This window comes from Sceloporus occidentalis, unplaced genomic scaffold (assembly GCF_023333645.1).
Source record: "Sceloporus occidentalis isolate IW3139 unplaced genomic scaffold, rSceOcc1.0.p SCAF_3, whole genome shotgun sequence".
Lineage (NCBI taxonomy): Eukaryota > Metazoa > Chordata > Lepidosauria > Squamata > Phrynosomatidae > Sceloporus > Sceloporus occidentalis.
Window position 1 is genome coordinate 222,510,790 of NW_028316983.1, and position 12,894 is coordinate 222,523,683.

The 12,894-nt window shown below is 39.7% G+C and overlaps 1 protein-coding gene across 6 annotated transcripts in view; it reads right to left on the reverse strand.

The window, feature by feature from the left end:
- LOC149317548 (E3 ubiquitin-protein ligase UBR5) overlaps positions 1–12,894 on the reverse strand; it is an 89,454-nt gene that overhangs the window by 19,184 nt on the left and 57,376 nt on the right. For all 6 annotated transcript variants that reach the window (XM_089517747.1, XM_089517748.1, XM_089517746.1 and 3 more), the window contains 9 exons: positions 11,712–11,835; positions 10,337–10,448; positions 9,470–9,601; positions 8,763–9,020; positions 8,232–8,500; positions 6,704–6,915; positions 6,252–6,482; positions 1,896–1,969; positions 475–647 (listed from right to left, as the gene is read on the reverse strand). In XM_089517747.1, the coding sequence (XP_089373873.1) occupies positions 475–647; positions 1,896–1,969; positions 6,252–6,482; positions 6,704–6,915; positions 8,232–8,500; positions 8,763–9,020; positions 9,470–9,601; positions 10,337–10,448; positions 11,712–11,835 (1,585 nt within the window). The remainder of the gene's footprint in view (positions 1–474; positions 648–1,895; positions 1,970–6,251; positions 6,483–6,703; positions 6,916–8,231; positions 8,501–8,762; positions 9,021–9,469; positions 9,602–10,336; positions 10,449–11,711; positions 11,836–12,894) is intronic.

Here is a 12,894-nt window from a genome sequence, read left to right on the forward strand (position 1 = left end):
TGTCTCCTTTTCAGAATCATCATATTTCCCTTTAAATAATCACAATGGGATTCTGAAGAAGAGATAAAGTGGGTGGCAAGACCTTCAGTGAAGAAAAGGTAAGCTGGGAAATAACCTCTGTTACAACATGCAACAGGTTAAGTTGGGAATTTGTTTCAAGTTAAAAGCAACCAAACTTCTCTCATCAAATGTGACCAATAACTCATTCATCTGACTATAATAGTCTCAAACCCCCTATATACAGGTGAACTGTTGGATGGATGGCAATCAAGATTCACCATCTTTGTAGGTTAGCTTTGCATGGTGAGTGATGCAACAAGTAGTCTATACTTAATGAAGATGATGCCTCAATAATCATGACATACTGTACCAATTAAGGATGCAGTCCTGCACTGCCAACACTGGATATTAAGAGAACTGAACACCTGAAATGTAACAGGGGGTTGTTTGGGGTTTTTTTTTACTTAAAGTTACCTGTAACAAATGTGGCTGGTCTGCCAGGGGAATGGCCTCTGCTAGAGGAACTTCAAATGGATTGGGAGGGATACAGCCAAGAAATGTCATTGAATCTGATCGTCGGAAGAATGGATGATTTTGGCCTGTTTCAGCTGGGAGTGAATCGTCATCCTTATCATTTAGCGTAGCACCTAAAAAGCCAAAAAGTTGAGGGGTGGCAGAAAATTAAGTGTGGGATCAGTTTGGGATCTTTAAAAGCTACAGGAAATTCAGCAACTATCAATATTTTGTCCAAGAATATCAGAAAAATATTTTCAGAAACATTATCAGTTAATTATTTGCTTTCCTATTAAATGAACTCTGTTATGGTATAAAACGTTTCTTAAACGTTAAGCATCAGGGTTCAGCACATTTGCACATTTGCTTGCAGGTTATAAATTGACATATTTACACACACTGCCAAGAGATGATAGGCAGGAGAAGGTAGAGTTATATCTACCTAAGAAAGAACACAAGTTTTCCTGCTCCTGCACCCTGCATTCAAGTAAGGAGAGCATCCAAAAGAAGAGTAGGAAAGCAATAGACAAATACAGTGACCTGGAAAGCCTGGGAAAGTGAAGTTGAATTTCTACCACCTAGGTTAATGGACTAGAAATTCCATTTTAAGGGTCTTTATAAGAATGGATACACCACAGGAGTAGCCAAATCTTAAGGATGAAGTTACGCTCCATGCCAGGCTTTGCCAACTTAGGTTTGCAAAAGGACAATGACAGAGGACAAGCATAAGTGCCACTGAGAAGCTCAACCAGGGGGACCAGCTTTACCACGTTCTGGACAGCCCAGCTGATTACTGAGGGAGAGGTAACTGTTATGACCATAAATCTACATGTCTGGAACCTGCGCCTAATTACTCAACAGTATTGTTTATCAGTATTGTTTCAGACCTAGAATGCATAAGACATGTTGCATGCGTTTTAGGTCTGAATCATGCAAAAAACATTTCTAGTGCTGGTCCCTAAAATAACACATTAAGCATAAATTATATTGTGCCTCAAAAAGTCTCCTAGAAAACTAATTCTTTATAACCTAATGCTGTAACAGGATTCTTCTGATCTCTATGGTGTGTATTACTTATTATTATTATTATTAACCTTTATTTATGAAGCGCTATAAATTTACACAGCACTGTACATACAATCTTTTTAGTTAGACTGTTCCACTTAAATGATTTCAATTTGTGTTGTTTATTTTGCATTACTAGATTGATTGGAAAGTTATGTGTTAAACATACATTAAAAATAAAAATATTTTAAAAATGGTTAAAAGCACATTTTAAATATGTTACCCAAAAATTACAGAGCATTTTAGTCCCAAAATACACAGATCAACAAGATACGTTTCCATGTTTTCTAATTACCACCAACTATGCAAATACTGACTTTGATTTGTGTCATCATCATTCTCGTGTTCTGAATCCTCATTGTCAAGACCAAGTTCCAGGAGTTCCCGAGTCCTTAAAAAAGCGAATGGTAGATCATTTTAGATGCACAAGAAGAAAATTATAAACAAAAGTGATACAAAAGAAATAATTCAAAGTATTTCACTGGCTTATTTCCATATTCTGAAACAATTAGCTTCACTATACCACTCAGTGTCAACAGAGGCTAGCCTGAAAATAGAGCGCCCTCCCTCCATAACTGTCATCTTTCGGCCTGTGAGGGAGAGAATAGGCCGGCCCAGCGTCATCAGGGGCTAGCCTGAAGATAGAGCGCCCTCCCTCCATAACTGTCATCTTTGGCCTGTGAGGGAGAGAATAGGCTGGCTCAGTTCCATCAGGGCTAGCCTGAAGTTAGAGCACCCTCCCTCCTTAACTGTCATCTTTTGGCCTGTGAGGGAGAGAATAGGCTGGCTCAGTTCCATCAGGGCCAGCCTGAAGATAGAGCACCCTCCCTCCATAACTGTCATCTTTTGGCCTGTGAGGGAGAGAATAGGCTGGCTCAGTTCCATCAGGGCCAGCCTGAAGATAGAGCGCCTTCTCTCCATAACTGTCATCTTTTGGCCTGTGAGGGAGAGAATAGGCTGGCTCAGTTCCATCAGGGCCAGCCTGAAGATAGAGCGCCTTCTCTCCATAACTGTCATCTTTTGGCCTGTGAGGGAGAGAATAGGCTGGCTCAGTTCCATCAGGGCCAGCCTGAAGATAGAACGCCCTCCCTCCATAACTGTCATCTTTTGGCCTGTGAGGGAGAGAATAGGCTGGCTCAGTTCCATCAGGGCTAGCTTGAAGATAAAGCGCCCCCCCCCCCCCCATAACTGTCATCTTTTGGCCTGTGAGGGAGAGAACAGACTGGCTCAGTGTCATCAGGGGCTAGCCTGAAGAAAGAGGCTCCTCCCTCCATAACTGTCATCTTTCGGCCTGTGAGGGAGATAATAGGCTGGCCCAGCTCCACCAGGGCTAGCCTGGAGAAAGAGACTCCTCCCTCCATAACATTCATCTTCCGGCCTATGAGGGAGTTGACCAGGCAGGCCCAGCTCCATCAGGGCTAGCCTGAAGAAGAAGAGCCCTCCCTCCAGTCCATCTGCCTTGGTCCAGGCCTCAGAGGGAGAGAAGAATGCTGAACCTGATCCCCTCCCCCCCCTCACCATTCCCTTCTCTTTTTGTGTCATGTCTTTTAGATTGTAAGCCTGAGGGCAGGGAACCGTCTATTATCCCCTCTGTTGTAAACCGCTCGGATTCCTAGTGATTGGGCAGTATATAAATAAAACCTATTATTATTATTATTATTATTATTATTATATGCACATTTTATAATACAGTGCTGCAACTATACATGCAAATAAATGCTTAGTACCAAACTTACTGTACATCATGTATATAAACATTATTAATAATATATCAAAGGTTGATCTATAAAACATTTTTAAAATATTTAAAAATTCAATAAACTAACTAAAAACGAGCAAGAGAAATAAGTGCAATCAGCTTCTTCGAAGCTTTGCAGAACCCAATTAAAAATTATATAAATGCCAAAAAGAAATATTAGTACATCTATAACATGTAATATAATTATGTTGAACAGCTTTCTTAGTGCCCATTTATGACTGTTAAATATTCCATGAATTGCTTTCAGAAACATACTGGTAGCCAATGAAATTTTTTTAAAACCAGTAAAGTGAATTCATACAGTCACTCACCCCTGTCATTAAGCAAGCAGCCACATTTTATTTTTAGAACCATTTTCACTAAAAAGCACATATTAAAATCACTGCTATCTAAAATGCATTTGTTAGGTATGATCACAGATGAAATATTGGAAAGAGAATTTGAGAAATTGATTTTTTTATCTGATAGTAGCAGTTAGGATAATGTACGCTTCTAATTGGAAAACTAAAGAATGTCCAACGATAAAAAGCTGGTTATTGAAGGTATATGATTATATAGAATCTGATAAGCTAACCTATTTAATAAAGAAGAAAATGATAGATGGTTTCAAAAAAGATTGGAAACAGTTACTTATTTACAACATGAATAGGGATCTACTTTTGTGAATAGATAGCTTCGGAATTATAATTATTTATGAAAAAAGGTATAAAGGAATAAAGACTCAAAAAAGAAGTAAATGAAGGAGTAAATGGATGTATAAATATGATGGCAATTTTTAAAGTAAAAAAACTTTTTGAAGTAAAAATTTGAGAAGATAAGAAAAGAAGACATGAAGGACAAGGAAGCAATTAAAAATCACTGCTATAATAAGAGCAGTCAAAGCTTTATCTGTCAGTATCAGACAGATCTGAGGAATTAGCCAGAGCTGTGGATATCCTGGGATAATGCTGGCTACATATGTACTCAAAGACTATGAAACCTGCCCATTTAGAGGGCTGGCCCAGTTCATGGCAAAAGGTTTCCCTCCTCTATGGATTAAGTTGAAATCTGTTCACCTTCATTCAAACTATCATTTGTCTCAAACATCCATTCCAGGCCAGAATTCAATGAAAATAAGAAGCAGATTAATACTACCAGTCTACTGGCAAAATCATTCCCTCCAAATTTGAACAACCTAACTAACTGGCTTCATGTAACTAAAAGGATAGGAGACAAAAGAGGAACCTTCGGGAATCTCCATAGTATTGATTTCTGGAGCATGATGACCCAGAAGAGAGTGCAAACACTGCAAAGCAGTACCACTGTGCTGAACCCAGATATATGATCCAAAACAATACAATGATCAATAGTATTGAAAGTCTTATTCCCCCATTTCCCTATCAGCACTGGTCACTCTCCTGGGCAAACACAGAACTCTGATGGAACAGATTGAGATGCTCAACTTTGCAACCTTTAATGTTTTCTGAAAAGCAAGTAAATTGAGAGCACTTTCACCATGAAAATATTGTAGATGAACAGGTTTAACCTATTCTCATAGTTCATAGGTTCTCAGTTCCAGGTTTAATTGTACTTTATTATTAGAGATGCATCATTTAAAAATAAAATACACATGTCAAGAGCAAAGAGAAGGAGAGAATAATTGACATCGATCCAAGGTCGAAAGGGAAAAAAGAGGGCAGGGAAATAAACAAACAATCTAACTAAGGTGGGAAGGCCAGCCGAAATAGATACGTTTTCAAGTTTTTCTTGAAAGTAACTAGTGAGGCGGCGGAGCGAAGCTCTACAGGGAGCTTGTTCCAGAATGAAGGGGCAGCGATGGCGAAAGCCCTCTGTGAAGTCCGTACAAGGTTGAACCTAGGGACCTCCAACAATTTAGTCCCAGAAGTTCTGAGTGTGCGGGGCGGATTATATGCGGAGAGGCGGTCCTCCAAGTACCCTGGGCCCAAGCCATTTAGGGCTTTATAGGTCAAAACCAACACCTTGTATTGAGCTCGGAAGCGGATAGGCAGCCAGTGAATGTCTTTTAAAATAGGTGTTATATGATCCGACCTGGAGCTACCAGCGACCAATCTAGCTGCCATGTTCTGCACCAATTGCAGCTTCCGGGTTTGGTACAAGGGTTGCCCCATGTAGAGCGCATTGCAGAAATCCAATCGAGAGGTTACCAAAGCATGTACGACAGATTCAAGGTCCTTATGGTCCAGGTAGGGACGCAGCTGGCGTATCAGCCGAAGTTGATAACAAGCACTCCTGACCGTCGCATCCACCTGAGAAGTCAGCTGGAGCGACGAATCAAGGAGCACTCCCAAGCTGCGCACCGAGTCCTTCAGGGGGAGTGTGACCCCATTCAGGACCGGGTGACAGATCTCACCACCCGGAACTGGGGAACCTATCAGCAGTACTTCCGTTTTCCCTGGATTCACACTGAGTTTGTTCTCCCTCATCCAGCCCATTACCGACGCCAAGCAGGCATCTAGAGGAGAGATGCCATCCTTAGTTACTGCATCAGTCGGAGACATAGAGAAAATTATCTGGGTGTCATCAGCGTACTGATAACACCATGCCCCATGTCTCCGGATGTTCTCTCCCAGCGGCTTCATGTAAATGTTAAATAGCATAGGGGACAAAATCGCTCCCTGAGGGACACCAGATGTCAGGGCCCTGCTATCGGAGCGACAGTCCCCCAGCTCCACCATCTGGGATCTGCCCGAGAGGTAGGAACGGAACCACTGTAGAGCAGTGCCCCCAATTCCCAACTCCCTCAGGCGTCCCAGAAGGATACCATGATCGATGGTATCGAAGGCCAATATACTCCAAAACGCTTGTTTTAAATTGTATTGGTGAAGGGAGAAACACCATCACCCTCCCAGATGGACAGCTATACATATTTCCACTACACAACTGGCTTCCATACCTTTTCCGTTCTAATTGAGGTGTATCCAATGTTGTCTGTTGGTTCATCGCTTTAATCCAATAGATGAGAGCTTGAAAAACGTACGCTACATGTTTCAAAGAGCAGACATCCAGAACTGGTAGAACATCAGAATGTTCATCATTGTGTGAACGCATCAAGGAGAGGGCATAATTTAAGAAGTCCCCCCTTGCAGACATCATGCCCTGTCGAGCACTGAGCAAAGTAGCACGCCTGTAACAACAATAAAAATAAAAATACATACTACATATGCTAGGCCTTAAAATGCATCATTTATAGCTCTCCCTAACAGGGTGATTACTGTATGAGAAACACTGCCACTGGAGTTGGATTGCTTTAAAGTTGTCTTGGAGTTAAATAATTATTTATGTAGCAAGGGTGTCGTGGTAGGGTACTCTAATGTAAAATACAACTGTTAAGATACTTTTTCATACCTCCTACCCTCCAAAGTTCTTAGGCTAGCTTCCTCACGTGCTGTCATCCTCTCTCTCCTGGTTGAGTTCTGTGATGCATGCAGAGGATGGTTTGGGTGCCCTGGATCTCCAGCAGATGCAAGTGCAGAACCGTAACGGAGTTGAGCTTCGGTGGAGTCCATAATGCTCACCATCCAATTCCAAGTAGGAATAAGTTTTTCCTCAACATAGTTCTAAAAAACAAAACAAACAAATATATCCTATGATTGTCAATTATCCATTACCTTTCTGACACACAGAAACACACAATCTATTTCACGTCATAAGAATTTAAACCAACTCTAATCCGTTTATTTTGTTATAGTTTTTCTTTGCACAGTTTATACAAGTTATCTGCTTTCTTTGAAAATTCCTCTGTATCACAAGAAAACAAAAACTTTTCACATGATGCAGTTTTGTATATATAAATGTAGTAAATTATTTTTAAAATTATGTGGAGGAAAAGGAAAGCAATGTAAACAAATAAACAGACTCTTGTTATGGTGGCCCAAACCTTGTACCAGCTTTTTGCAGAGTCATGGTGCACAGTGAAAGTGGGAAGCTTGGTTCACTTTCAGGACCCGAGGCAAATTTCCCTAAGCTTTTAGGGGTGGGGCAGTTTTACCTCACTCTGGCATAGACAAACACTTGTTGGTGCTACCTGGCACAGCTTGTTCCACAACCTCCAAATGCTGTTTTCTACATCAGAATGCAACAAGGTTTGTATTTCCTTCAGCCTAATTCAGCTATAGACCAGAAAGCTTGACAATCACAATGTACAACCCCAGGCACTTTGTTTTGTCTGAAGTCGGTAAAGTTTCAGAAAGACTTGTATACACACTCAGTCTTTGGTCCATCTCAATTTTCCTACAGCCACTTTCAAACTCATCTGAATCACCCGTTGTCCCAGATGTTTTGCCTCTCTAGCCCAGTATTATCTATAATTTCTCAGATGCCTCTTCTATCACGAGGAAGCAACAACAGGACTGCTCGCTCAAAGTGACCACAGAAGGATTGTCTTGCTTGCCAACCTGTTTCCAGCCTCTTTCATTTTGCCTACTGTTACAAGGAAGGGCAGATGCAGGCTTGCATGGGTATGTAGACCGATAGCCCCTGTATTGGCAAACAGAGCTGTCCATGAATGGATGTTTTTGCCCTGACCTCTTCAGATTCTGGACCCAACCACTGCTGGAATGGAAACCTCGACATAAAACAGTTTCCTTGTCTGTGAACTATACTGCTTCAACAAGTACTTCTCCTGTACAAAACACCTGGTGAGTAAAAATTTTCACCTGCTACACAGAGAGGAAATGTCACTCATTAGATGAGAAGAGAGTAAATGTTTACAGAGAAAAGGAATGAAGCTAGTGGGCAATGAGCATGCAATTAAGATGATGACTGAAGAACGTATACTTAACGAAAGGGTAGTACTAATGAGTTAAAATGTTGTAGGTAAAATTCCCTTTAAATTTTTAAATGTGGAAATCAGGATATTTCTGGTGCATCTTACCTGAAGATTTACTGCATCTTGGTATGTCAGTTTCACTGCAGCTGGGATCTGAGAATACACCAAGTGGTTATACTTGGGGATCAAGCCCATTAGATCAGATATCTGTCGGATCACAATGCTGTATGCCCTTGCCAAACTGCTTGCTGATGTTAAATAGCTGCTAGCATTGCTAGCCTCAAGAGCTGCAGCTGCAGCTGCTGCACTTGTACTGATGGTACCACTCCGACGCAGGTTTGAGGGATCAATGTAAATTAAACCCGCTGAACTTGCTAAAGGAAAAAAGAAAAAACAAACAATGATCAACAGGTGAACCAAAGTAACACTTGATCCTATTCATAAATCTTATATAACCAACAAATACTATATGGCAGGCTGAGGACAATACTGATACAGTCAACATGAGTAGGGATCAAATTGAAGGCAGTTAACAAGAACAAAACCTCCTTAACAATTTTTTATATACATAAACCCCTTAGCTAACAAACCCGAAAAAGCAGACACAGTGGTGTACAAAACCAACTTTCAGAATACCTGCTGGAGCAGAGGTACTGGATGGTGCAGTGCTAGTTGTCCTCTGATTCTGGGTATTACGCACAGCCCACTGCATCGAGCGAGGGGCCTGGGCAGCACCATTGGCATGTGAGCTGCTTGTTGTTCGCTCCAGAGGTTCATCTAGCATAAATGTCTCTTGCTCAATATCATCACTCTGGCTGCTACTGCTATCAGAATCACTGGTGTCATTTGACTGAGAGTCGTCCTCAGAAAAAAATGCAGGGACACTGCTAGCACCTGTGGAATAGATATAAATCATGAGGAGCATGTCTTTCAATTTTCTTGTAGAAATATATCTATCAGGGAATAACTCAATGACTGTTTAAACTGATGTAGTTTCATTGACTTCAGTGGGACTAACTGTTGAGAAGATTAAAAGTCCAGATTCCCAGAGTATACTGTGATACTCATTTCTTCTGCAGTATGCTTTTAAAAAAGCAAGTTTTTCCATCCTAATGCATTTTTCACATTGTTAGCTCTATTTGCTTTATGCATTTTAAGTTTTCCATTTATACTATGAAAAAGACCATTCATACAGTAATAAGCATGCAGCCCTTCTAAGGCTAAACCCCATCTAGCTTATAGAAGCTAGAGCAATTTCTGTTCAGATTTTTAAAAAACTGAGTCAATCTACTGGGGCAAAAATATAATAGAATCACAATGAAGGCTGATAAAAAGTTTGTTACCTGCTTCTGATCCTGCTGTAGCTGCTGTGACAACACTTCTGCGTCCACTAGCATTGTCCTGGTTGCTATGGTTACTCTCACTGTCACTCTCAGTTTCTGCTGCTGCTAGTAAATCCAACTCCATATCACTTCCTAGTGTGAAGTGTATTAAATTTATGGAACTATGTTAACACAGCAAGCTACATTACAGAATAGTTAAGATTCTTCAAAAAGCTATTTTCCCATTTTAATTACTCCCATTCCTTACCACCCCCACAGAAAGCCATAATTTTCCCCCAGTCTCCTGTTTCATTGTCATGGGTCTATAGCTTTCCTGTTCTACATAATAACACAGAATTGCTCCCTTAGACATAGCAATATGCCATTTTGGTAAAAGGGAATTTATTAACAAAAGGAAAGCCTGTTTTATGGATCCCTTCGCATGACAATCTCTGAAAGTTGTATCTGATTAAATTGATGTTTGATTCCCACTGAAATCAATTTGAAAAGTTGGTCATGAGAGTGAATTTGCAGCAATGTGCACTTGCTTAAAAGTAAAACTCAGAAAAATTAAGGAGGTCTTCCTTTTCAGTAGTCTACACAGGACTATTTTATATGTCGACACTGTGAATGAAATCCAATTCAGTTTTTCAGATGATGAAACTCATTTTATCAGTAGAATAAGGGCTGATATCTTTCTGCTGCAGCTCCTCACACACCCTCAATATCTGCTCTGAAGGGTTGGACAACACCTCAGAGCAGATTTTCAGGGGACATTAAAAGGGGAAAGAGAAACAGAAATTCCACTGAGTGAATGGAATTGCACTTAAGCAATACTGTCTCCCTTCCATTATAGTTGAATGGGCTAACACATATGCTCAAATATACCATCTTCATCGTGCTCATCATGCTGTCCTTCTGCCTCAGCATTTTCCTCGCCATGTTCTTCTTGTTCATCATGATGGTCCTCCTCTCCAGCTACTCCCTCAACTACTTCAACCTGGAACAAGAAATGTTTATACTAGGCAACATTTTATGACCTTCAAAGACATATATTGCACAATTTAACTGAATTTAATGGACCCTTTGGACTTGTAGCTTCTATTCCAGCTAAATGATTAAGAAGTTTACTATGAAAGATCAAGTAATGGTACGCTGTTTTCTAAGATGTTATATCACAATTTTATTTACCAAAATATTAAAATATTTATATCGAACCCGATATCATAACTTCTCTGTGTGGCTAATTTACAATAAGATCAGTTTAAACAGTAACTTCAAAAACAAAAACAATGTAAACATTCTGTAAACATATTAAAACAACTGAAAAGTTCTGATGATACAAGGTAACATGGCACTGTTTTTCGTCTTTTATCACAGTGAAGTTGCACATGTTTTGGTATCTGATATTGTTATATGCTCTCAAGTTGTCCCCGTTTGGCAAGGGTTTCTTAGCAAGATTTATTCAGAGGTTTGCCACTACTTTCCTTTAAGACTAAAATAATGTGACTTGCTCAAGGTCACCCAGTGGTTTCCATGTCTGAGCAGGCATTCAAATCCTAGTTAAATTCATTAGATACAGGAATGAATAGTACACTGGCTGTGGTGTTACAGCTGCATCACAGTGAATACATACCAATTAACAGATTATCAGCATGGTGGGTGGCTTGAGTGTTGGACTGCGACCAGCTATAACACCACAGGCTTGTCAGTATATTTTTGCCCAAAGCTGTGTAAAATGTTTCAGGTGCATGCAATGGGTTAAAGAGGAAATGCTGACTCAGAGGAAGCTAATGCCACATGAGCATGGAGATGAGTCATAGCAGTTCCAAACTGCACTGTCACTGTGGCTACATGACAGGAAGCTGATGAAACACTAGCAGGGGGTTGGATCAGAATCCTAGCTGTGTTTGTGTATATAAGAATGAATGCTCCAGTGCACAATGTGGTGGTGTGGATGTCAGCTGATGGTGGAGCATCATGCTGGTTTGTGTAAATATTGCTGTATCGTGATTGTAAATATTTGCTGCAACTAAAATTAAAAGCCTCTTTGGAAGAACCTCACCACTTGTGAACTACTTCCAGACTCGGCAATGTTGTTTGTCTTCCTGGCTGACAGTCTTCTGTGTGTGGACATATTTGTACCCCAGTGCTAACAAGGCTGTATACTATGCATTCCTGTATCAAATGAATTTAACTTCCAAAGAGCTATCTACTTCAAAATAAATACGATGTCTCCACTGAAAACAATTACGACAATAACCTCTTCCACATCTGCTGACACAATGTCATCTTGTTCCTCATCTCTACCACGAACAGGCTGAGACTGACTGATCCGCCTTTGCTGTGGATTCCTAATGATATAGGAAGACTGAGACTGGCTGGAACTACAAGAGAAAAAGAAGAGAAAGCTGAAATATAGTAAAAAAATTAAACACAATTCATTTTGCTTCTCTTATCAGAAAAGAACCAATTTAAAATGGAGTAAAAGAATGTGAGGCACTATGGGTATTGTTTCAGTGCAACTCTATTTTATTTATATCCTCCTGCCTTTCTCCCAACAGTATCATCTAATGTGATTAACAACATTTTTATTTACTTATTATATTTATTAAAATATTTCTATCCCATCCTCTCTTATTGTGAAATCTCAGGATAGCATAAACTTAAAACAATATAAACTATTTTAAACAATTCCAGATAAAAACAATAAAATAATTGAAATGGGAGTGGAAGCATAGTAAACAAATCTCCAAGTTAAAACAGCAGAGTAGGCTAAAACCGTTAAAACCATATACATACATGAATACTTTTTTAAATAACACTGAAAGCCTTGAATAAAAAGTCACCACTGAACAAAATGCCTAAAACAAGGACACAGCAAAAATACAGTAATAAATAAAAATACATTGAAATACAAGTTGCAGCCAATGATTAAGGGTGGTAAACTCTGCAGTCGAACACAATCTAGAGAGCCACACATCTCTGATGTAATAGAGAAAATCTTCCATAGCTACATAACCGTATAAGAATTGCCTCCCCATACCCCAATGATATTAATAATAAATTATTAGAAAATGGTTTATAGAATATCAACTTCCTTTCTCTATAACCATTATTTTCTTCAGATATGGTCAGTTTTTCAGATACATTTGAGGTTCTAGTATTGTGTGAAATATTTTGCTACCCTCCTAAAACTGCATAAATGCTTCACTATTATTCTGCACTCTGTTATCATTCTGAACATTTTGAGCTTCTTTAGTGTGATATAAGTGAAACAATACTTATACCCTTTGTTTGTACAGAAATACACCAAGAGTATCTGACTATCACTCTGCGATAAATCTATCTGCAAAAGGAAGAACATGATACTCTGCTAAGAATTATATGCAGACTGGAGGAGGGCAAACGTTGTCCCCATCTTCAAAAAGGGGAAAAAAAGACGA